We start from the raw sequence: 25,666 nt of genomic DNA on the forward strand, positions 1-25,666 counted from the left end.
TTATTTGGCCGGTTTGATTCAGAAATACACCGGTTTCAACTTGCTTCTGGGCCTGAGTAACAGGCAGTTTACTTTGGGCACGCTTTTCATCCGGAGGTGAAAATACTGCCCCCTACCCAAGAGAGGTTAACCAGCTTCACCTGGAATGCTTTTTCAACGGTCTTGAAGGAGTTCCCACTTATGCTGAGCACTTGCTGGCTGCTTTTCCTTCACTCTGCGGTCCGACTCATCCCAAACCATCTCAATTTGGTTGAGGTCGGGGGATTGTGGAGGCCAGGTCATCTGATGCAGCACTTCATCACTCTCCTTGGTAAAATAGCTCTTACAAAGCCTGGAGGTGAGTTGGGTCATTGTCCTGTTGAAAAACAAATGATAGTCCCACTAAGCGCAAACCAGATGGGATGGCGTTTCGCTGCAGAATGCTGTGGTAGCCATGCTGGTTAAGTGTGCCTTGAATTCTAAATAAATCACAGACAGTGTGACCAGCAAAGCACCATCACACCTCTTCCTCCATGCTTCACAGTGGGAACCACACATGCGGAGATCATCCGTTCACCTACACTGCGTCTCACAAAGACACGGCGGTTGGAACAAAAATCTCCAATTTGGACTCCAGACTAAAGGACAAGTTTCCACTGGTCTAATGTCCATTGCTTGTGTTTCTTGGCCCAAGCAAGTCTCATCTTATTATTGGTGTCCTTTTAGTAGTGGTTTCTTTGCAGCAATTTGACCATGAAGGCCTGATTCACGCAGTCTCCTCTGAACAGTTGATGTTGAGATTTGTCTGTTACGTGAAATCTGTAAAGAATTTATTTGGGCTGCAGTGTCTGAGGCTGGTAACTCTAATGAACTTATCCTCTGCAGCAGAGGTAACTCTGGGTCTTCCTTTCCTGTGGTGGTCCTCATGAGAGCCAGTTTCATCATAGCGCTTGATGATTTTTGAGACTGAACTTACAGAAACTTTCAAAGTTCTTGAAATGTTCTGGATTGACTGACCTTAAAGTAATAATGAACTGTCATTTCTCTTTGCTTATTTGAGCTGTTCTTGCCGTAATATGGACTTGGTCTTTTACCAAATAGGGCTATCTTCCTTATACCACCAAAACCTCGTCACAACACAACTGATTGGCTCAAACACATTATGAAGGAAAGAAATTCCACAAATTAACTTTTAACAAGGAACACCTTTTAATTGAAATGCATTCCAGGTGACTATGTCATGAAGCTTGTTGACAGAAAGCGAAGAGTGTGCAAATCTGTCATCAAGGCAAAAGGTGGCTATTTGAAGAATCTCAAATATAAAATATATTTTGATTTGTTTAACACTTTTTTGGATACTACATGATTCCATATGTGTTATTTCATAGTTTTGATGATAATAATAGTAAAAATTTAAAAAAATAATTAATGAGTTGGTGTTGAATGAGTAGGTGTTCTAAAACTTTCAAAATTGTGTGTGGGTGTGTGTATATACATATACATGCACAACCTTTCAAAAGTTTGGGGTCACTTAGAAATGTCCTTGTTTTTGAAAGAAAAGCATTTTTTTGGTCCATTTAAAAATAAAATAAAATGTATCAGAAATGCAGTGTAGACATTGTTAATCTTGTAAATTACTATTGTAGCTAGAAACTGCTGATTTAAAAAAAAAAAAAAAAAAAGGAATATCTAAGTAGGCGTACAGAGGCCCATTATCAGCAACCATCACTCCTGTGTTCCAATGGCACGTTCTGTTAGCTAATCCAAGTTTATCATTTTAAAAGGCTAATTGATCGTTAGAAAACCCTTTTGCAATGATGTTGGCACAGCTGAAAAATGTTTGTTCTGATTTAAAGAAGCAATATAACTGGCCTTCTTTAGACTAGTTGAGTATCTGGAGCATCAGCATTTGTGGGTTCGATTACAGGCTCAAAATGTCCAGAATAATGGGCCTCTGTACGCCTACGTAGATATTCCCATTAAATAGTACCCGCAAAACACCAGTCTCAACATCAACAGTGAAGAGGTGACTCCGGGATTCTGGCCTTCTAGGCAGAGTTCCTCTGTCCAGTGTCTGTGTTCTTTTGCCCATCTTAATCTTTTATTTGTATTGGCCAGTCTGAGATATGGCTTTTTCTTTGCAACTCTGCCTCGAAGGCCAGCATCCCGGAGTCGCCTCTTCACTGTTGACGTTGAGACTGGTGTTTTGCGGGTACTATTTAATGAAGCTGCCAGTTGAGGACTTGTGAGGTGTCTGTTTCTCAAACCAGACACTTTAATGAACTTGTCCTCTTGCTCAGTTGTGCACCGGGCCCTCCGGTGCACAATAGAAAGATTTGGTCCCTTAGATCCTCAAAAAAATCCAGCTGCACCATTGAGACCATCTTGGCTGGCTGCGTCACCGCTTGGTATGGCAAGGCGCTACAGAGGGTAGTGCGTACGGCCCAGTACATGACTAGATCTGTAGCTCCCTGCCGTACTGGACCTCTATACCAGGTGGTGTCAGAGGAAGGCCCTAAACATTTTCAAAGACTCCAGCCACCCAAGAAATAGACTGTTCTCTCTGCTACCTCACGGCAAGTGATACTGATGCGCCAGGTCTGAAACCAACAGGGCCCGGAACAGTTTGTACCCCCAAGCCACAAGAATGCTAATTAGTTAACCAAATAGCTACCCGGACTATCAGCATTGACGCCCCTTTGCACCAACTCCTTTGGCTCATCACATGCACTGTTTCTACTGCTTATTATCTATCCTGTCACTTTACCCTGTACTTATATGTACATACTCTATCTACCTCGATTACTTCGTAACCCTGCACATCGACTCGGTACTGGTACCCCGTGTATATAGCCAAGTTATTATTACTCATTGTGTGTTTATTCCTCCTGGTATTATCTTTCTATTTTTCTCTGCATTGTTTCACTGACGCAAGTCACCAGAGCCAGCCTTTTCCGTTTATCTACAACCCCCCCACTACAATTACCAGAGAAAACACTGGTGCTGATAGTCGTGTTCTGTTTTGGAATGCCTCCTCTGTTGATGGTTTGGTTATTTTTAGGCTGGTCTGTGTGAAAGTGAGGGGAGCTTGGGGAGGTAACATACACCACCTCTCTGGCCTGGGGGTTGACTCCAACCTTACAGTTGTGTGAGCACATACAAGGATAGTTAAACAAAAACGCACACACACACACACACAAAATTGTGACACAGTACACAATACACCCCAGGGCATATAGAAAGTATTCACACCCTGTGACTTTTTCAAAATGTTGTGTTACAGCCTGAATTTAAAATGGATTAAATAGATATTGTGTTACTGGCCTACACACAATACCCCATCATTTCAAAGTGGAATTATGTTTTTAGAAATGTTTTCAAATTAATTAAAAATGAAAAGCTGCAATGTCTTTAGTCAATATGCATGTATGTAACAAATCACATAATAAGTTGCATGGACTCACTCTGTGTTCAATAAGTGTTTAACATTATTATATTTTATGACTACCTCGTCTCTGAACCCCATACATACAATTAGGTCCCTCAGCCAAGCAGTGAATTTTGAGCACAGATTCAACCACAAAGACCAGGGAGGTTTTCCAATGCCTTTCAAAGAAGGGCACCTATTGGTAGATGGGTAAAAAAAAACAAAGCTGACATTGAATATTCCTTTGAGCATGGTAAAATTATTAATTAGACTTTGGATGGTGTATCAATACACCGTCACTACAAAGATACAGACTTCCATCCTAACTAAGTTGCTGGAGAGAAAGGAAACCATTCAATAATTTCACCATGAAGCCAATGGTGACTTTAAAACAGTTACAGAGTTTAATGGCTGTGATAAGAGAACTGAGGATGGATCAACAACATTTGATTTACACCACAATACTAATCTAAATGACAGAATACAACTATTCCAAAATATGCATCCTGTTTGTAATAAGGCACTAAGGTAAAACTGCAAAAAATGTGGCAAAGAAATGTACTTTATGTCCTGAATACAAAGCATTATGTTTGGGGCAAATCCTACACAACACATTACTGAGTACCACTTTTCAAGCATGGTGGTGGCTGCATCAAGTTATGGGTATGCTTGTCATCGGCAAGGACTTGCTAGATTTTTTGGATAAAAAGATACTGTATAGAGTTAAGCACTGGCAAAATCCTAGAGTGAAAAACACTGGTTCTGTCTGCTTTATAAACATAAACTAGGAGATAAATTCACCTTTATTGTCCAACCTAAAACACAAGGCAAAATACACTGGAGTTGCATACCTAGACAACATTGAATGTTCCTGAGTGGCCTAATTACAGTTTTGACTTCAATCGACTTGAAAAGAATCTAGGGCAAGACTTGAAAATGGCTGTCTAGCAATGATCAACAACCAACTTGACAGAGCTTGAAGAATTTTAAATGGAATAATGTGCAAATATTGTACAATCCTGGTGTGCAAAGCTCTTAGAGACACAGAAAGACAGCTATAATCCCTGCCAAAGGTGATTCTAACATGTATTGACTAAGGAGTGTGAATACTTCTTTACATAAAATATTTTTGTATTTCATTTTCAATAAATTAGCTACAATTTCTAAAAACATGTTTTCACTTTGTAATTATGGGGTATTGTGTGTATGGGTGAGGGGAAATAATCTATTTAATCCATTTCGAATTCAGGCTGTAACACAACTAAATGTGGAATAAGTCAATGGGTATGAATACTTTCTGAAGGCACTGTAGATTAAGTAACACATACACACTGGGGTTTTGTGTGAGTGTGCCTGTACGCATTTGGCCAGTAATTGCAGCTTATTAGGAACTCCCGAGAGAGCAGTCTCGGAGTCATTAACCGCGGTTTCCGGCTTCTCCCAAATCCCCCCTTTTCTACCTCCTGCTTCTTATTCGCTTTGTCCATGCTCACTAACAGAAGGACACATGCAGTAACACCACTGGAACTGGACCATTGTCTCAATACTTGACTACCTACTTAAGACATCTGTGTACACCTTTCTAAGATACCTCATTGTTATACAACCTGGTTAAAGCAAGTTTTGGTATTTTAATCACTTGATCTTAATAGGGGTCCTCCTCCTATCACTCCCATTGTTTCGCACCATTTGGGTGAACTACCTTTTAATAGCGCTAACATTAGTTACTAAATCAGAGAGACACTACAATGTATGCCAGAGTATGCAATGTAGGTCTATGTGACTTTTCCCGCTCAGTCATTCATAACTGGCCTTTTTTATGCAATTCTCTGATCCTGAAGTAGGATAGGAGTCTGTTGCTATTTACGTGCATTTATCACAAATAATATCTCAACTCAAATCACCTACTTACCACTCCATCGCCATATTTTGTGTTTTAGCGCTTTCACTTTATTATACCACGTTCTTACGACCCCGTCTTGTTTTCCCTGTCTTTTCCTCTTTCTTTCCCTCTCTCACTCTCTAGCTCTTTCTATCCCTCTTGGAACTGGTTAGGAACTGAATTATCAGGGCATAGGAGATAATGTCTTCATTTCATTCTTGTCTTTTTTTAGTTTTTTTGTCACAAACAGAAGGGTGGGTCTCATTCATATATTGGCTGTTGATCGAGTGACATACACACATTCCCATTTAACCCCATATGCCTCCTCTTCTTCCTTCGCACTCTTTACCATCTTATTCCTTACGTTCTTCTCAAAGTTTCCATGGTAACATCACACTAGGGCTGTGATGTTACCAGTAAAAAAAATGAAAACATGACGCAGACCAATCTCTTTGGTCCTTTAGAAACCTACTGTATGTAAAATAGTGTGTGCTATAGCTTGACAAATAAATACATGTGACTCTAGATGGGATGACAACATAACAGAGTATGTGAGTGGAGTTGAGCGGTCAGAAATCCAGCTCATCACTCACGGAGTTCACTCCATTCATTAAAATCACCATTTAACCAACACCCATCTGTTTTTGTGACTACCTGGACCTACCATTTGGTATTGAAACCATTTGGTATTTTAATAAACAACATGACAAGGTGACTGTAAGAAGAGGTCATCATTTCAAATAGGCAACATGTCGTATTAAACAGCATATAAAAACTAAATAGATCAGGAGAAGGCTATATTAAGAAAGTCTAAATAATAAACTTTTGTAACATGTTATTAGCCTATTATATCAAGGCTATAGCCTGCTAATAAATTGTGAAGCATTTGCAAGAGTGACACGCTAGGCTGATAGGAACATTAAGCACACAGCATTTACACCTTTATTTGTATTAAATCATTATAGTCTATACATTTTGCATACTTAGAATTAAATAAAAATCTCCCCTAAATAAAAATGAAACGAAAAGTGCCTTTATTAGGCTACAGTGCCTTTTTGAATTCACTTTTAGAAACACACGTTTGGCCAGAATCTGTGGCTTCAGGCTCATGCGACGGTGCCTGAAGAGCAGTCCAGTAGCGGAGAATACCCTCTATGCGCTTGCAGAGCCACTGGGGATGTTTAACACCCTTCGGGCCGCTCTTGCCAGGCTGGGCAGGGATGCGGAGTTGTTTTTTAAATATTTTATATATAGGTAGGCCTTAAGGTTTTTAGGCTAATAACACAATAAAAACAGAAAGCTCCTTGAAATGAGGTAAAATGTCAGGCCTATTGGGCCAAAATCAATGATAGCCTATTTTATAGATAATACAATGAAAATGAACTCAACTTTTAAGAAATCTGTTTTTTTGTTAATAAATACTTTGCTACAATGACACACTTAGCTAGCTACCTACCTCGTTCCTTTCTGTTAGCATGTGCATGTAGTACACCATCATGCTTTTGGGATACATGTCTTTTCAGATTCCACAATGATTATTTTAGTTGTGGACACTACATCCCAGCACTCCCTCTCTTACTCTTGGTCCTCCTCATCTTTGTAAGTCACCTTGATTTTTGGACCTGTGTTTTATCAGTTTCTTTCTGAAAATATTTAGCAAACTCCACGACAGTAGCTAAAGTAAGAGGCTATAGCAGCACTAGTGCTGAGCGATTAACCAAAATGTTTTTTTTTTTAAACAACTAATTGATCAACGTTGAAATACATTTTGCATTGGGAGCTCAGTGTGCACATTGCACAGTTTCTCTAGCGATAGATAAATCCGATCTAGCCTGAACTGTGCAATGTAGTAGGTACAGTGCATTCGGAAAGTATTCAGACCCCTTGACTTTTTCCAGATTTTGTTACGTTACAGCCTTATTCTAAAATTGATTAAATTCCCCCTCCCCCCCACATCAATCTACACACAATACCCCATAATGGCAAAGCAAAAATTGGTTTTTAGAAATATCAAATATTACATTTACATAAGTAACCTTTACTCAGTACTTTGTTGAAGCACCTTTGGCAGAAATTACAGCCTTGAGTCTTCTTGGGTATGACGCTACAAGTGCGGCAGACCTGTATTTGAGGAGTTTCTCCCATTCTTCTCTGCATATCCTCTCAAGCTCTGTCAGGTTGGATGGGGAGCGTCGCTGCACAGCTTATTTCAGGTCTCTCCGGAGATGTTCGATCGGATTCAAAGTCGCTCCTGCGTTGTCTTGGCTGTGTGCTTAGGGTCGTTGTCCTGTTGGAAGGTGAACCTTCTCCCCAGTCTGAGTTCCTGATCACTCTGGAGCAGGATTTCATCAAGGATATCTCTGTACTTTGCTCCGTTCATCTTTCCCTCAATCCTGACTAGTCTCCCAGTCCCTGCCACTAAAAAATATCCCCACAGCATGATGCTGCCACCATGCTTTACCGTAGGGATGGTGCCAGGTTTCCTCCAGACGTGACACTTGGTATTCAGGTCAAAGAGTTCAATCTTGGTTTCATCAGACCAGGGAACTTGTTTCTCATGTTCTGACAGTCCTTTTAAGTGCATTTTGGCAAACTCCAAGCGGGCTGTCATGTGCCTTTTACTGAGGAGTGGCTTCCGTCTGGCCATTCTACCATACAGGCCTGATTGGTGGAGTGCTGCAGAGATGGTTGTCCTTCTGGAAGGTTCTCCCATCTCCACAGAGGAGCTCTGGAGCTCTTTCAGAGTGACCATTGGGTTCTTGGTCACCTCCTTGACCAAGGCCCTTCTCCCCGATTGCTCAGTTTGGCCGGGCAGCCAGCTCTAGGAAGAGTCTTGGTGGTTCCAAACTTCTTCCATTTAAGAATGATGGAGACTACTGTGTTCTTGGGGACCTTCAATGCTGCAGACATTTTTTTGGTACCCTTCTCCAGATCTGTGCCTCGACACGATACTGTCTCAGAGCTCTAAGGACAATTCCTTTGACCTCATGGCTTGGTTTTTGCTCTGACATGCACTGTCAACCGTGGGACCTTATATAGACAGGTGTGTGCCTTTCCAAAACATGTCAAATCAATTGAATTTACCTCAGGTGGACACCAATCAAGTTGTAGAAACATTTTAAGGATGATCAGTGGAAACAGGATGCACCTGATCTCAAATTCGAGTCTCATAGCAGAGGGTCTGAATACTTATGTAAATAAGGTATTTTTGTGTTACATTTTTTGTTAATTTGCAAATGTAAAAAAAGTTTTTTATTGAGTGTAGGTTGATGATTATTTTATTTAATCCATTTTAGAATAAGGCTGTAACGTAACAAAATGTGGAAAAAGTCAAGGTCTGAATAGATTCCAAATGCACTGTAGTTTACAAGAGGCTAATATTCTACATAGTTTAGTGTATTAAACGTGGTAATTAACTGCAATGACCATAATCCATTGTGCATCTACTAGTCCTGTGTTTCTTGTACACCTGCTATAGAAGAGGCAGAAGAATGCCTGATCGTGAGGGGATATAGAGAGCACCTGTTGCTTCGCTAGGTATCTACTTGAAAATACATGATCTAAGTGATTGATAGTTGGTATTCAGCAGTCATAAAAGTATGCCTTATTTACTTTGAAGAACTACACAATAGTGATTTTGTCAGACAGCATAGGCAGCAGCTCTATAGAGATGAGATGATGACTTGGAATGAAATAATAAAGTCATCAAATAAAACAAATGTAATATTCAAAACAACCAAAATATTTTGTTAAAGTAAACTAATGTGAATACATGGTTAATAATTGATAAGCAGTAATGGGCAGTCACTACCATCATGGGACTTGTATTAATTATTTTATTCTGTGTGGCAGTATTCAACCCAAATAATTTAAACCGAAATCGGAAAAAATATTTTAATTTAAAAAAGAATTTAACCGAAACCGAACCAACTTCAAAAATAACTAATCGCTCAGCACTAAGCAGCACACAAGTAGACTACAAATGCATGCTGGTCCGGGCATGCCCTGACCTCGTGAAGTGAACAGTACTGGAGTGAAATTGGAGCGGGCGAGAAGGCCGACGCTCCAGCCATTGGGGAAACTCACCCTGCGCTCCAATCAAATTTGGCACGCTCCAGTCCTTCTGCCGCTCCTCCTTCCGCGCCATCTCCGCTCACATACTCTGCAACATAATGATGTTTGTTTCCAACATTAGTGCTGTTTTCCTAAAGAAGTTAAATCCGCTTCATGTTTTGTTTCCTTGCCGTCCCGGCCCTAAACAATTCTCATGAATGGGCACAGTATGAATATTCTGGGGAAATGCTGGGTGAAGTTGTGTGTTCAGTGACACATGGGCTGCTGTAAGGTACGTTTTGTTTCATTATAGGAAGAAATGGAAGACCTTCTGAGGTGAGGAGAATGAATGAATGAATTAGGTTTGCTCTGGAATTCTTCATCCACAACTACAACTCTCATAGTCAGTCATGAAACCAACACTAACTCCTCTCAAACATCTTAAGTTACATTTCCACTTGGAGGCAAATGTACACACACACACACACACACACACACACACACACACACACACACACACATGTATTCAAACACAAGATCATACACATTCAATTAGTATTTGCTATACACATTTTCCGTACAGTGCCACATGCACACACACACTCTCTCTCTTTCTCTCTGTATGCACAGGCTGAATAAACCACACTGGTTCCAGGGCTGGGTGAATAAAGGTGCTTTTGTCATGAGGGGGTGGGAAGTCTGGAAAATGGATGAATGTTCCCTAAGTTGGCTCAGACATCGCGCCTCCCTGCTTACTTTCACAGCACATCTAGAAGAGGAGGACCTCTGCAGATGGGTGGGGTAGGGAGGGGTGCCAGGGGGGCAGGAGACTGGGTGGGGCTTGAAGCCAGCCAGTGAGCTCATTGGAACAGCATGTTTTTTTCTATCCTGAGCGTGTAGTTTTTGGAAGGCATACGAGCTGCGTCTGAGCCTCTCTGTCAGTCTCCTGTTCCAGCTGCATGAGAGAGGCCACCTCAGCCTTCTGGGGTACCCCTCTGCTCGCTCCTGCTCCACCAGACTCAGGCTGTAAAACTGTGTGGTTTCTGTGGCATTTTGAGGCATTTGCTGCATTCTTTCTTTCCCCCCCTGTATGTTTAGTTTTTTTATACCTCACACCAGTGTGAGAAATGAGTTGGGATCTGTGTGGACGGACAGAAGAATTTCACACAGAGCCGCTGCCATGAAGCGAGTGTGAGAAGAAGACAAAGGTGGAAGAAGGTGGAAAGTGTCCTAACTGGAAACGTATTCTCTCTCTCTCTCTCTCCCTCAGTCGTCTGGCGTTCCTGCTGTGGAAAATGACCCTCTCGGCGCGCTCCCTCCAGGATGGGGTGAGTGTTCCCTCCACGTACACCTATATCTTCTCACCACACTAAGACTGGTATTAATCAGTGGCTCCCAGTGGTCCCAGGACCTGAGACCAGACTGATGAGTAAATGGAGATGCTATTGGGTCCAGTGATGCTGAAGAGGGGTATTGGCTACATCGACACCTGCACTGGTTGTTATGAGAGTGGGTTCTGATGCTTTCAAGGGCACAGGACTTTGTTTTTGTGTTGAGGGGGGAGAGTTGGTTTGTGTGTTTTTCTCACACGTACACAGACACACAGCACTGTTGGCCCATATCTATTGTTTGGTATCTTGTAAACATTGTGATTATACAGCCTTGTCCTTAATCAAATAAGCTCATACAGAAGATCCCTTTATTCTTACATTCAGCCAAACTCATCTTCCAATTAGTTATTGGTCAACAAAATATGATTTGATTGAATTGTTGTTGTGGATTTCAGTCTTTTCTCTTATATTAATGATTAGTTGTCGGTTCAAATGTAATCTCAAGGAATTGGTTGTTATACTTGTATGGCCGTTTTGTGCTCTACTCGTATATTCCTCTGGCGCTCTGTTCTCATGCGTTCCTATATTCATTCATATTCTCAAAAGCGCATATTCTACCAAAATTCCCACCAACACAATTATACAGGGTGTACACACAAACTCCATCACTCAAAAGTAATGGTCATTGGCATTTTTTCTCTCCACCTCACATTTTCACATACTTACATTCACGCTCACCCATGTGCACACTCATATTTTCTAACCATGATGCGTTTTCAACATGTTGCGGCATCCCAAGCAAAAGCCTCAATTATACATTGGACTTTAATTTGGATGCATTTCCTTTCATGCGTTTCTGTGTCATCTGTAAATGCCCTCTTTCTTTGGGGCGTTGAAGAGGGGGTGGATTGAAAGAAACTCTTTACAGGAAAAGAAAGGAGAGAAAGACTTGACCAAGCGCGGGAACAGTCAAATAAAGGAGGGCTAGTGGAATAGAGGGGGTTAAGTGAAGGAGAGGGGGAAAATTAGCAGGCTAGTAAGAGTTGCAGCGTGAGCACTACTGTTCCTGCGCTCTCCACACACATCTGCTAATGAGAACAAGATGTCAGAGAGAGAGAGGTGGGGGTGGTGGGGGCACCAACTATGGTCACGAAATCAGCGGGTCGGGACAGAAGCAGCACAGGGATGCACGAACTTGAACATATCAACGCACCCAACACACATTCTTGGTGGAGGAAGTTGACATGGTTGCCATGTTATTATCTTCCATGTAGTCATGTTATTATCGTCCATGTAGTCATGTTATTGTCTTCCATGTACTCATGTTATTATCTTCCATGTAGTCATGTTATTATCGTCCATGTAGTCATGTTATTGTCTTCCATGTACTCATGTTATTATCGTCCATGTAGTCATGTTATTATCTTCCATGTAGTCATGTTATTATCTTCCATGTACTCATGTTATTATCTTCCATGTTATTATCTTCCATGTTATTATCTTCCATGTAGTCATGTTATTATCTTCCATGTAGTCATGTTATTATCTTCCATGTAGTCAGTCATGTTATTATCTTCCATGTAGTCAGTCATGTTATTATCTTCCATGTACTCATGTTATTGTCTTCCATGTACTCATGTTATTGTCTTCCATGTACTCATGTTATTGTCTTCCATGTAGTCATGTTATTATCTTCCATGTAGGCATGTTATTATTTTCCATGTTATTATCTTCCATGTAGTCCTGTTATTATCTTCCATGTAGTCATGTTATTATCTTCCATGTACTCATGTTATTATCTTCCATGTTATTATCTTCCATGTACTCATGTTATTATCTTCCATGTTATTATCTTCCATGTTATTATCTTCCATGTTATTATCTTCCATGTAGTCATGTTATTATCATCCATGTAGTCATGTTATTGTCTTCCATGTACTCATGTTATTGTCTTCCATGTAGTCATGTTATTATCTTCCATGTAGTCATGTTATTATCTTCCATGTAGTCATGTTATTGTCTTCCATGTAGTCATGTTATTATCATCCATGTAGTCATGTTATTATTTTCCATGTAGTCATGTTATTATTTTCCATGTAGTCATGTTATTATCTTCCATGTAGTCATGTTATTATCTTCAGTGTAGTCATGTTATTATTTTCCATGTAGTCATGTTATTATCTTCCGTGTAGTCATGTTATCTTCCATGTAGTCATGTTATTATTTTCCATGTAGCCATGTTATTATTTTCCATGTACTCATGTTATTATCTTCCATGTTATTACCTTCCATGTAGTCATGTTATTATCTTCCGTGTAGTCATGTTATCTTCCATGTAGTCATGTTATTATTTTCCATGTAGCCATGTTATTATTTTCCATGTACTCATGTTATTATCTTCCATGTTATTACCTTCCATGTAGTCATGTTATTATCTTCCATGTAGCCATGTTATTGTCTTCCATGTACTCATGTTATTGTCTTCCATGTACTCATGTTATTATCGTCCATGTAGTCATGTTATTGTCTTCCATGTACTCATGTTATTATCGTCCATGTAGTCATGTTATTATCTTCCATGTAGTCATGTTATTATCTTCCATGTACTCATGTTATTATCTTCCATGTTATTATCTTCCATGTAGTCATGTTATTATCTTCCATGTAGTCATGTTATTATCTTCCATGTAGTCAGTCATGTTATTATCTTCCATGTAGTCAGTCATGTTATTATCTTCCATGTACTCATGTTATTGTCTTCCATGTACTCATGTTATTGTCTTCCATGTAGTCATGTTATTATCTTCCATGTAGTCATGTTATTATTTTCCATGTTATTATCTTCCATGTAGTCCTGTTATTATCTTCCATGTAGTCATGTTATTATCTTCCATGTACTCATGTTATTATCTTCCATGTTATTATCTTCCATGTACTCATGTTATTATCTTCCATGTTATTATCTTCCATGTTATTATCTTCCATGTTATTATCTTCCATGTAGTCATGTTATTATCATCCATGTAGTCATGTTATTGTCTTCCATGTACTCATGTTATTGTCTTCCATGTAGTCATGTTATTGTCTTCCATGTAGTCATGTTATTATCTTCCATGTAGTCATGTTATTATTTTCCATGTTATTCACTTCCATGTAGTCCTGTTATTATCTTCCATGTAGTCATGTTATTATCTTCCATGTACTCATGTTATTATCTTCCATGTTATTATCTTCCATGTACTCATGTTATTATCTTCCATGTTATTATCTTCCATGTTATTATCTTCCATGTAGTCATGTTATTATCATCCATGTAGTCATGTTATTGTCTTCCATGTACTCATGTTATTATTTTCCATGTAGCCATGTTATTATCTTCCATGTACTCATGTTATTGTCTTCCATGTACTCATGTTATTATCTTCCATGTAGTCATGTTATTATCTTCCATGTAGTCATGTTATTATCTTCCATGTAGTCATGTTATTATCTTCCATGTAGTCATGTTATTATTTTCCATGTAGCCATGTTATTATCTTCCATGTTATTACCTTCCATGTAGTCATGTTATTATCTTCCATGTACTCATGTTATTAACTTCCATGTTATTATCTTCCATGTAGTCATGTTATTGTCTTCCATGTACTCATGTTATTGTCTTCCATGTAGTCATGTTATTATCGTCCATGTAGTCATGTTATTATTTTCCATGTAGTCCTGTTATTATCTTCCATGTAGTCATGTTATTATCTTCCATGTAGTCATGTTATTCACTTCCATGTTATTATCTTCCATGTACTCATGTTATTATCTTCCATGTTATTATCTTCCATGTTATTATCTTCCATGTAGTCATGTTATTATCATCCATGTAGTCATGTTATTGTCTTCCATGTACTCATGTTATTATTTTCCATGTAGCCATGTTATTATCTTCCATGTACTCATGTTATTGTCTTCCATGTACTCATGTTATTGTCTTCCATGTACTCATGTTATTATCTTCCATGTAGTCATGTTATTACCTTCCATGTAGTCATGTTATTACCTTCCATGTAGTCATGTTATTATCTTCCATGTAGCCATGTTATTACTTCCATGTACTCATGTTATTATCTTCCATGTAGTCATGTTATTATCATCCATGTAGTCATGTTATTAACTTCCATGTAATCATGTTATTATTTTCCATGTAGCCATGTTATTACTTCCATGTACTCATGTTATTATCTTCCATGTTATTATCTTCCATGTAGTCATGTTATTATCTTCCATGTAGCCATGTTATTAGCTTCCATGTACTCATGTTATTGTCTTCCATGTACTCATGTTATTGTCTTCCATGTACTCATGTTATTGTCTTCCATGTAGTCATGTTATTATCATCCATGTAGTCATGTTATTATTTTCCATGTAGTCATGTTATTATTTTCCATGTAGTCATGTTATTATCTTCCGTGTAGTCATGTTATTATCTTCCGTGTAGTCATGTTATTATTTTCCATGTAGTCATGTTATTATCTTCCGTGTAGTCATGTTATCTTCCATGTAGTCATGTTATTATTTTCCATGTAGCCATGTTATTATTTTCCATGTACTCATGTTATTATCTTCCATGTTATTACCTTCCATGTAGTCATGTTATTATCTTCCATGTAGCCATGTTATTGTCTTCCATGTACTCATGTTATTGTCTTCCATGTACTCATGTTATTGTCTTCCATGTACTAATGTTATTGTCTTCCATGTAGTCATGTTATTATCATCCATGTAGTCATGTTATTATCTTCCATGTAGTCATGTTATTATTTTCCATGTGGTCATGTTATTATCTTCCGTGTAGTCATGTTATTATTTTCCATGTAGTCATGTTATTAGCTTCCGTGTAGTCATGTTATTATCTTCCGTGTAGTCATGTTATTATCGTCCATGTAGTCATTGTAACCATGTAGTCATTGTAGGACTCTGACTGCTAGAAATAGAAAATAGTCAACAAATTGTCCTTTTCCTGCTCTCCCTCAGTTTAGTTTTTTGCCCTTTACACCTCTGTAACATTCTGTCTGAGCCCTCCACCCCCATCTTTCTCCAACACCGTCTCCTTCAGAGCCAAGTCAGAAAGGCTGAGGTGGATTGTAGGAAGGGATTTTGGAACAAGCTCGAGTGAAATGCCACACCGACGCGTCAGTTTTCAGTCAGCTTTGCCAGATTCAGCCATCCTTTTTTCTCTTTCCTCCCCACTCCCAACAATTCAACGTCTACTGCGGGTGACGTTCACATCTCCCCCACACAGTCACTCTGTACTGAAACCAAATAGTAAACTGTTGATCTATCCTGTTGTTAACTGTAGTCACTTCTCTTGGTCCCTGTAGAGAAACGGCAGGACAATGGGAGGGTGTATTTTGTCAACCACAACACACGGACCACACAGTGGGAGGACCCAAGAACCCAAGGGTAAGCCAGTCTGTCTTTGCTCCACTGTGAAAGTGTGTGTTTGTTCATTTTGTGTGTGTGTGTGTGTGCGTGTGCGTGTGTGTGTGTGTGTGTGTTCATGTTTGTACACACAGGTGTCTCAGAGAAAGCCACCATACATTGCTATTTTGACTGATATTACATTAACTAGTGTAGGATAGGGACTGGTAGCTCAAGGGCCCAACGCTATGCAGCACACTCATCAGACATCCTTATAACGATAGGAATTAATCATGTAGAGTCATAGACATAATGTACCAGTAACTGAGATCCATATTTTGAAATCATTCTGCACAGGCCAATAGGGAAGTTTCCTATGTCGCCTCAATTGAAGGCTGCATCAACATGTCTCTGAGCCGTGTGGGTGGGGTTTAGATTAGTATCTTAAGCTATTGGTCAATGAGGGACCGAGGGCATCTTCCATGGAACTAGTGCGGGTGGTACTGCTGTCCCCTAACATCAAATCGAACAACAAAACTACATCAAATGCGGATGGCCAAATTATCCAAATTGTATCATTGTGGGTTTTAGGACATTTTACAGTCGTAGCATTTTATTCATTCATCAATTAGTAAATTCACTCCCTCATTCACCCCCTCAGCAAAGTTGAGTCATATTTTCCCTCATATTTATATTTTCATGTTGTTTAACTCCATCCATGTGGTCTCAGACGCATCACCACTGAGGTCAGAGGTTCTGAGTCCCGGTCAGGGAGAGCTGGTAGTGGGACCGGGCCAGGGCTGGGGCCAGGGGGGGACAGGTGTGCATCGTTTGGGGAGCCTCCCGTTTAGGCTCTGCTCACTGCCCTCTCCCTCTTACAGGATGATCCAGGAGCCCCCCCTGCCCCCTGGCTGGGAAATGAAGTACACCACGGAGGGAGTCCGATATTTTGTGGATCACAACTCTCGCGCCACCAGCTTTAAAGACCCTCGTCCCGGGTTTGAGTCAGGGTAAATATTATTCTGCAGACCCATTTTTGAGAACGGCCGTTACAGTTTCTGATCAAATCTACTGATAAAAGCACCGTATTACTCTTTCCTTCAGGGATGGTGTGTGCAGGGATTCTTTCATCATAGCCTGCTTTTGTTTGGATTTCTTTCCTTTTTCTCCTCCCCTGTTTCTTTGAACCAGAGGGAAGTTACGTTGACAATCTTTTGGGCATAGATAGCTAGCCTAGATATGAGAAAGGGTATTATAAGTACGTACACACACACACACACACACATGCAAGTAAGCACACACTCTTATGAACATATGTGTCTTGCCTTAAAGCATGGCCCTATTTTGAAATCTTCCAAAAAAGAAAGTCATGAAAATGAACAGGGCCAACAAATCAAGTCCAAAGCAGACTGCCTGCTATCTGACTCTGTCTGTGTGTACGTATGGATGTGTGTGTATGAGAGAGCGCAAGTGTTCATGCTCATGTTGAAACATAAGGAGGTCTTGGTGTTATATTTTTAGATGAGTGTACATCTAGGGTTTTTAAACTGTCTTAAATGTTTTAAATTTGATACTGCTGCAGTCCATATCTGTAGCCAAAGGGTTGCCTCTGTGGTCTGAAACATCCTAACCAAAACCAAGATGTGCCTGGCAGCATTCGACAAAGCGAATAAGCGAGTATTAGAGGCCCCTCGCTCTCTCTCTTCCTCGGGCTCCGTATTTCCCCTTCCTTGCTCTCTCTCGCCCTCTCGGTTTATCCTCTGCTGACGAGGCACATATCCAGTATGTCTGTAGTGAAGTGGTGTAGCTTCTACTAACACAGCTGCACACCAAGGCATACCTCTATCTCTGGGCTTAACCCAGTTATTTCAATCCTGCTGCCCGTCACATCTGACCACTTCAATAGAATAAGTCCTCACTGCGCATCTCGGCAACAGGGCTCAGTTCTACAGCTGGGCCCATTTTCCAGTCTCCTAAGCATATGTGCATGGGACAGCCATATTGGCCTGTCGTTTCCCAGTACAGCTACAGTATCCTTCGCTGACATGTACGAATGTAAAACCTGGCTTTGAGATTTCCTTTGTTTCTTGCTGGAACAGCAAAACATAAGCTCATTTTATTTCTCTGTAGGTCAAGGACAGGTGGTTCCCCCGGGGCCTATGATCGCAGCTTCAGGTGGAAATACCACCAGTTCCGCTTCCTGTGCCATGTAAGTGCTGACTCTCGTCTCTTAGACCTCTGTTATGAAAACAGGCTCTTACCTCGAGCCCAGTTCGCTTCTACTGTTCAGACTCGAGATCTCTATGTCTGTCTAGAATTGATGAAATAGATTTTTACACTTCTCTCTGCCTCTCCAGTCCAATGCCTTACCTAGTCACGTGAAAATCTCAGTGTCCAGACAGACTCTATTTGAAGACTCATTTCAGCAGGTAAGAATGACATGGAGTCATTTTCCCTAATGGGGATATTCTATTCTAAATGTTACGTGATTAAAGTTGCATGAGGGTTGCTATAGTTGGTTATGTATTCATTAGTACCACCTATTTGTATTTGAACAACTAATATATGATTGTAGGGTGGTAGTTTATTTCTGATGTACTGTATGTGCCTGTGTTTTTTGTTCTATTTCCTCAGATCATGAATGTGAAACCCTATGACTTGCGTAGAAGACTCTACATCATCATGAGGGGAGAGGAAGGTCTTGATTATGGAGGCATTGCTAGGTAAGATGACCGTTTCCTGCCTGCATGTCTGGCCTGCTGCCTCTTATAACAGTTGTCTTTCTTTCTACTACCTCAGCTGTTAGTCTTCCTTGTCTACCCTGTGTTCCTTAATTAAATGTCCGTCATCCATCGTTCATCATCTCCCTCACAGCCCCTGTCTCTTGCACTGTCATCTGTTGTCTGTGTGTTTTGGTGTTTGGGGACTGGGGACTGGTGACAGTGTGTGTCCACTTCTGGTTGATGTCAGCGGTGGGATCCCGGGCTTTGTTCCTCCCCCTCCTCCTCCTCCACATGGTCTGTGTTTGCGTGTGTCTCTGTCTCTGGTGTCGCGCCAGTGGTTTTACCCTATGGTAGGTTACGTCATGCTGTTCTACCACAGGGTAGAACCACGGACGGGATGTTTGGAGGTGTCTGCACAGCCCCGGTACGACCCCCGGGACTGGCTGGCCAGCCGTGGGGGCAAAGGTCAGGGGCTTGGTGGTGGCCGGGGCTTCATTCTCTACATGCATTTCATGTTCCACATTATACTGCTTGTCTTCATGGTGTTTTGTGTATATGTATATCTGTGCTTAGTGTGTACGTGTAATGATTTTAAACAACAATTCAGTGATTGGACCATTCCCCAGTGTGGCAGCTTCTCTTTTCTCTTTTTTATTAGCATACACTGCACTACATTTACACCACTTAGTATGATGCTAAATGGAAATGTCATGACCAGAAGAAAATCAAGACATGTTCTTCAGGAGTACACGTTTTTGTTGAAACTGCCGAACTGTGAATAACCTCCATATGTAGAATAATTTGTGAATTTGAAATTTTTGATTTGCTTGTTTTAGTTGCAGGTGTGTGCATAAACCAGACCCCATTTTGACAAAGTATTTTGAAATTATACCATCTATTTTAACAACCATGCAACTTTTTTTTGTGCTGTCAAAGTCACTGAATGTGTCATGTTTGCTGCTGGTGTCAAATGTTGTGTGGTTTTGTAATGTAGGAGATGTTTTGTAAAATTCTGCACGACTCAATTCAAGGAACAGGTATGGCAATAAGGAACAATTTGTAGCTCTCACGCATAGGCAGAAGGGTTATAGGGTTTTAGTTAGCCTGTACATACCCTGCTTTTCCATGAGGGAAAACAATGTTCTGTCTCTAGATATAGATGTGTAATGCCCTGTCTCTCCCCAATACAGAGAGTGGTTCTTCCTGCTGTCCCATGAGGTGCTGAACCCCATGTACTGTCTGTTTGAGTACGCTGGGAAGAACAACTACTGTCTGCAGATCAACCCCGCCTCCTCTATCAACCCTGACCACCTCACATACTTCCGCTTCATAGGGCGATTCATCGCCATGGTGAGCAATGCTTCATTGGCAAATTTTGCCCAGATCTGCAACAACAACAGAAGTCAACTACAACAATAGCTATGGTTAGAATTGAACATATGGTGAGGATGTGTAGCACAAAATGTTTGTTTTTTTAGGAACAGGAGCGGTGAGGACAGTGTACGAGTGTCTGTGGGGGTGTGTTCTTCATCTGTCAGTCGTTTCTAAAGTTGTGTGTCCCTAAACCAAGTGAATAAGTCTGTTATACTAAGAACCCTCCCCTCCTCCACCGCCCATCCTGCCAAACCCAACTCTCTCTGGGACACTATCCAGAAGCAACAGGCCCCAAAACCAACAGCTCCCCCCTCTCAATCCCCTCCTCTCCTCCAGAGCATGACCTCACTGCCACACACAGCCCACACCCGCCAATAATGGCCTATATTTAGTCTGCTAGTACACTTCACACAACACCCCTTATAAAGATGCTTGTCTCATTTAGCCCATGTCTTCTCTCCCTCTTTTCTGGGCTTCTTTTCTCCTCTTTTTCACTGCCCTCCACCTCCTGCTCCCCACTTCCCCTCTCTCCCACTTTTCCGTCTCTCCCTCCCTGCCTCATATCCTGTTGCTCAGAGCAGAGGATGACGCTAATACTGACGGTGCAGACTGAACAGACTGAGTCACTCAGTGGAGGGTGTCTGTTGTTTTTGGACAGATATATGCTGGGGCTCTGTGCTATTACATTATACAGTCTGGGTCTTAGCCACCGCTTCAGTACTAACTGAATCAATCAGTCTTTTCCACACAGAGACAGACATGTGACTGACTCTTTAAGGGTTGTGTGTGTGTGTGTGTGTGTGTGTGTGTGTGTGTGTGTGTGTGTGTGTGTGTGTGTGTGTGTGTGTGTGGGGTTAGGCTATATCAAATCACATTTTATTTGTCACATGCCAAATACAACCTGTGTAGACCGTATTGTGAGATGCTTACTTACAAGCCCTTAACCAGCAATGCAGTTTTAATAAAAGTTAAGAAAATATTTAATAAATAAACTAAAGTAAAAATAAGTAACACACTAAAATCCCAATAACGAGGTTATATACAGTGGGTACCGGTACCGAGTCAAATGTGCTGGGCTACAGGTTAGTCGAGGTAATTGAGGTAATATGTACATGTAGGTAGGGGTAAAGTGACAATGCATAAATAATAAACAGAGTAGCAGCAGTAACAAAAAATATTCCAGGTGCCATTTGATTAACTGTTCAGCATTCTTATGGCTTGGGGGTAGAAGCTGTTCAGGAGCCTTTTGGACATAGATTTGGCACTCCAGTAGTGCTTGCCGTGCGGTAGCAGAGAAAATGGTCTATGACTAGGGTGGCTGGAGTCTTTGGTTATTTTTAGGGCCTTCCTTTGATTCCGCCTGGTACAGAGGTCCTGGATGGCAGGAAGCTTGGCCCCAGTGATGTACTGAGCCGTACCCACTACCCTCTGTAGCGCTTTGCGGTCCTGATATAGTAACTGCTGGCATCACACTGCCAGGTCTTTGACCTCCTCCCTATGGGCTGTCTCATCATTGTCAGTGATCAGGCCTACCACCGTTGTGTTGTCGGCAAACTTAATGATGGTGTCCTGCTTGGCCGTGCAGTCGTGCGTGAACAGGGAGTACAGGAGGGGACTAAGCACGCACCCTTGATGGGCCCCTGTGTTGAGGGTCAGATCTGTTGCTGCCTACCCTTACCACCTGGGGGCTGCCCGTCCGTAAGTTCAGGATCCAGTCACAGAGGGAGGTGTTCAGTCTCAGCTTCCTTAGCTTAGTGATGAGCTTTGAGGGCACTATAGTGTTAAACTTTGAGCTGTAGTCAATGAACAGCATTCTCACGTAGGTGTTCCTTTTGTCCAGGTGGGAGAGGGCAGTGTGGAGTGCAATAGAGGTTGCGTCATCTGTGGATCTGTTGGGGCGGTATGCGTTATTGGAGTGGGTCTATGGGATGATGGTGTTGACGTGAGCCATATGTGTCTGTATCTATGTGTATTGGCCTATAGGAGGGATGACGCTTATGGTATATTTTAGTTGTGGTATGGTACTTATTGCAACCTCTCCCTTTTAGGCCCTGTACCATGGCAAGTTCATCGATACTGGCTTCACTCTGCCATTCTACAAGCGTATGCTCAACAAGAAACCCACTCTGAAAGACTTGGAGTCTATTGACCCTGAGTTCTACAACTCTATCATGTGGGTCAAGTAAGTACACCGCTCCTTCATTATGTGTGTGTGGGATTGTTTGAATATGGGCGCCCCTTGTGGCAAACTGTGTATGTGAAGAGCCAGATGGAAGTGTTTGACATAGTTCTGTAGCTTATAAAGCTTTAATATGTGTATGGTGCGTCTGTGTGTTATGTCTACAGAGATAACTGTCTGGAGGAGTGTGGAGTGGAGCTGTACTTTGCTCAGGACATGGAGATTCTAGGGAAGGTGTCCACCCACCAGCTGAAGGATGATGGAGAGAATGAGCTGGTCACCTCGGAGAACAAGGAGGAGTACATCAGGTCAGCCATCTCCGTCATTACTTTGACTCCCGTCTGTATGCCTGTCAATCACTGTGATACCAGACATTGGTACTCCACAGACGAGCATTAATGTTTGACATTGTCAATGAACATGTCAGTAAATATCCTCCCTTGTTGCTTAGAAAATGCTATATCTCATCCCTGTTTCTTCAGTCTGCTGACGGACTGGCGCTTCATGCGCGGTGTGGAGGAGCAGACTAAGGCCTTCTTGGATGGCTTTAATGAGGTCGTGCCTCTGGAGTGGCTACGCTACTTTGATGAGAAAGAGCTGGAGGTACGTAAAGAGTCTGGAAGGACATGCTGGGTTAGCTAGGGCGGTGTTATTGGTTATGAAGCTTTCGCAAAGTCTTATAAGTTGGTAGAGGGGACTATTTGTTGCATATTCCTTCTCTTTGACTGTGGATTAATGGTATGGTCTCATTCCTTCCTCCAGCTGATGCTATGTGGAATGCAGGAGATCGACCTCAGTGACTGGCAGAAGAACACCATCTATCGGCACTATACCAAGAACAGCAAGCAGATACACTGGTTCTGGCAGGTAGGGTGGCCTCTCTTCACAGCATCTTGTGTGTATATGAGACTGTCTATATCTCACTATGTGCATCCTGACATGTGTTATACAGGTGGTAAAGGAGATGGACAATGAGAAGCGGATTCGCCTGCTCCAGTTTGTCACAGGAACATGCCGTCTGCCAGTCGGAGGCTTTGCTGAACTCATAGGTCAGTTGTTCCACCCATTCGGTGCCTTTTCAGATGTATAACTTGGTGAGAAAAAAACTCTGTTTGATGTCACCTAGTTTAAACATTCTGTCATACATGTTCAACTTAATAAAAAAAAAACATTCTCAAGAGGTTAAATAAAAAAATTAAAAAACTCTAAGTGTATATTAAGTGCCAAATATAGTAACAGTGTTGACAATTTTGTCTTAAATCAGCCATGAATCCCCTTGTGACAGGGGGAATGGTAGGTTGTGTGCAGCAGGAAGTGGCAATTGGATGCAAAAACAAGTATATAGTTAAAACATTTCGAGCCTGTCTATCTATGGGTAACAGGGTTGATGTGTTACGCTCGACCCGCTCAGTCTTCCACCACAAAACACCAGAAAGTGGTCAAAAAGAGAATCAGCTGTTAAATGTTTGTTTTGAAAAAATTATTTAAAAAATATTTTTCATCATATTAAAACGAGAGTTCCGATCAAGTAACAGGATTGACCTTAAAATGAGGGACATGTTATTTTTGTCATCGAATGAATGACTAATCACATTAAATTAATAACAATCTTCAGAAATGACTTCGTCAAAGCAACAAAATAACAAAAGATTTACAATGATGGTGAAAACTTGGAGAGATTTTGGGGTTAAGTGGGTTAAAATCTTCCTGGAACCATGGGTTGCAAGGAGGGACATGTCAAAATGCAGAATTTTGGCACTTTAGCTAATCTTTATTCAAACAAAACATGTATTTATTGAATTCTCCATTGCCTGCCGTTGTGCCCTTGAGCAAGGCACATAACCGCCCACAACAACTGCTCCACGGGCACCTAGTATGGCAGCTCCAACCTCTCTAACCTGTATAAATATGCGTGTCTTTCAGAGGGGTTGAAATAAAGCTGAAGTCAAATTTTGGTTTGGACGTTGTGTACAATTGGCAAATAACTTTATCTTAATACAATAACCACCTTTATTGTCAAATGTCTTTTGACAGAAATGTAATTCCCTGCCCAATAATCTAACATGGTCTCTCTTCCCCTTAGGGAGTAATGGACCACAAAAATTCTGTATAGACAAGGTGGGGAAGGAGACTTGGCTTCCAAGAAGTCACACCTGGTGAGACTGACATTTTCCTAAATTCCTCTGCCAAAGTTGATTTATCGTTCCCATGACCATGTCCATTACTTTTGTATCTATGAATGTACCCCTGCTAACCACAAACCCTCACTGTCAATTTTCTTTTCATCTCGAACACTCACACAGCTTCAATCGTCTGGACCTGCCACCCTACAGGAGCCTGGAGCAACTGAAAGAGAAACTTATGTTTGCCATCGAGGAGACAGAAGGATTCGGGCAGGAATAAGGGAAAAATAGAATATTATCACATTATGAGTGAGGGAAGGTGGATAGAGAAAGAAGAGTCATTCATTCAAATAGTTTTTTTTGTCAATCATAGGGATATGAACTCCGCAATCATCTAGACCCCACTTCCAGATCATGTGTGGTTGGGAGACCATAGAGAACCATAGGACTATGGGTGCCCACCTGTATCTATCATACTAGGCTGTGGAGGATGCTGGGGGGTACAAGGGAACCAGTAGGGAAAAAAAGGTGTGTGTGCTGAGGGGATGGTCCAGACAGGTTAGTGTTATATGACCATAAACCCCCTCTCCTACCCGAAGACCTCACCCACTAGATTTAGAGACACACCAAAAACATAAAGGATAATGTCTTCAAATAATTATATCAACTGCAAATCGCAACAACAGCACAGCTACAGCAACTATATCATATCTTTTGAAGAGAAATGAACATTTTAAAAATGAGTGTATGTGAATGGAAGAGAGAAAGAGGTTATAATTAGTGACCTCTTAAGAGGATTGATTGGTGGAATGTGATTTTATTTATTTTTTGTTCATTGTGAAATTCAACATTACCTGTACATAGCTCAAATAAATGACTCAAATCTTAGTGGGTTGATTGTGATGGTAAGAAATCACTTTTTTTTCAGGGCCTTGGTTAATTGTTTTTGACCTGAATCTGATTTTGGTTAGAATGTCATTCTACTGCTAGAACACCAATTGGGTTATCCAGCCAGCCATGTTAGTCTGCTAACAGTATTACTGTGAAACAGCTGTACCCATGACTTCTCATTTCAAACAGAAACTTCAACTGCTGATACTGACAGGAGACAATGACAATGTAAGCAAGTGATATACATGATGACGCAATCGCCAGTGCACTGCACACTGCCCTATCCCATCTTGAC

The 25,666-nt window shown here is 41.1% G+C and overlaps 1 protein-coding gene across 3 annotated transcripts in view; it reads left to right on the forward strand.

The window, feature by feature from the left end:
* The window catches only part of LOC106560906 (NEDD4-like E3 ubiquitin-protein ligase WWP2), a 45,035-nt gene extending 19,667 nt beyond the window's left edge, over positions 1-25,368 (forward strand). For 2 of the 3 annotated variants that reach the window (XM_014124324.2, XM_014124325.2), the window contains exons 11-24: positions 10,612-10,669; positions 16,042-16,123; positions 16,963-17,091; positions 18,212-18,290; positions 18,439-18,510; positions 18,716-18,804; positions 19,995-20,154; positions 22,227-22,360; positions 22,525-22,665; positions 22,840-22,960; positions 23,120-23,224; positions 23,310-23,406; positions 24,441-24,513; positions 24,661-25,368. In XM_014124324.2, the coding sequence (XP_013979799.1) occupies positions 10,612-10,669; positions 16,042-16,123; positions 16,963-17,091; positions 18,212-18,290; positions 18,439-18,510; positions 18,716-18,804; positions 19,995-20,154; positions 22,227-22,360; positions 22,525-22,665; positions 22,840-22,960; positions 23,120-23,224; positions 23,310-23,406; positions 24,441-24,513; positions 24,661-24,760 (1,440 nt within the window). In that variant the 3' untranslated portion in view covers positions 24,761-25,368. The remainder of the gene's footprint in view (positions 1-10,611; positions 10,670-16,041; positions 16,124-16,962; positions 17,092-18,211; positions 18,291-18,438; positions 18,511-18,715; positions 18,805-19,994; positions 20,155-22,226; positions 22,361-22,524; positions 22,666-22,839; positions 22,961-23,119; positions 23,225-23,309; positions 23,407-24,440; positions 24,514-24,660) is intronic. The other variant, XM_014124326.2, reaches the window with a different exon arrangement.
* The last annotated feature ends 298 nt before the right edge of the window (positions 25,369-25,666 follow it).

The sequence above is a fragment of the Salmo salar genome, chromosome ssa10 (genome assembly GCF_905237065.1).
Source record: "Salmo salar chromosome ssa10, Ssal_v3.1, whole genome shotgun sequence".
NCBI classification, from domain to species: Eukaryota; Metazoa; Chordata; class Actinopteri; order Salmoniformes; family Salmonidae; genus Salmo; species Salmo salar.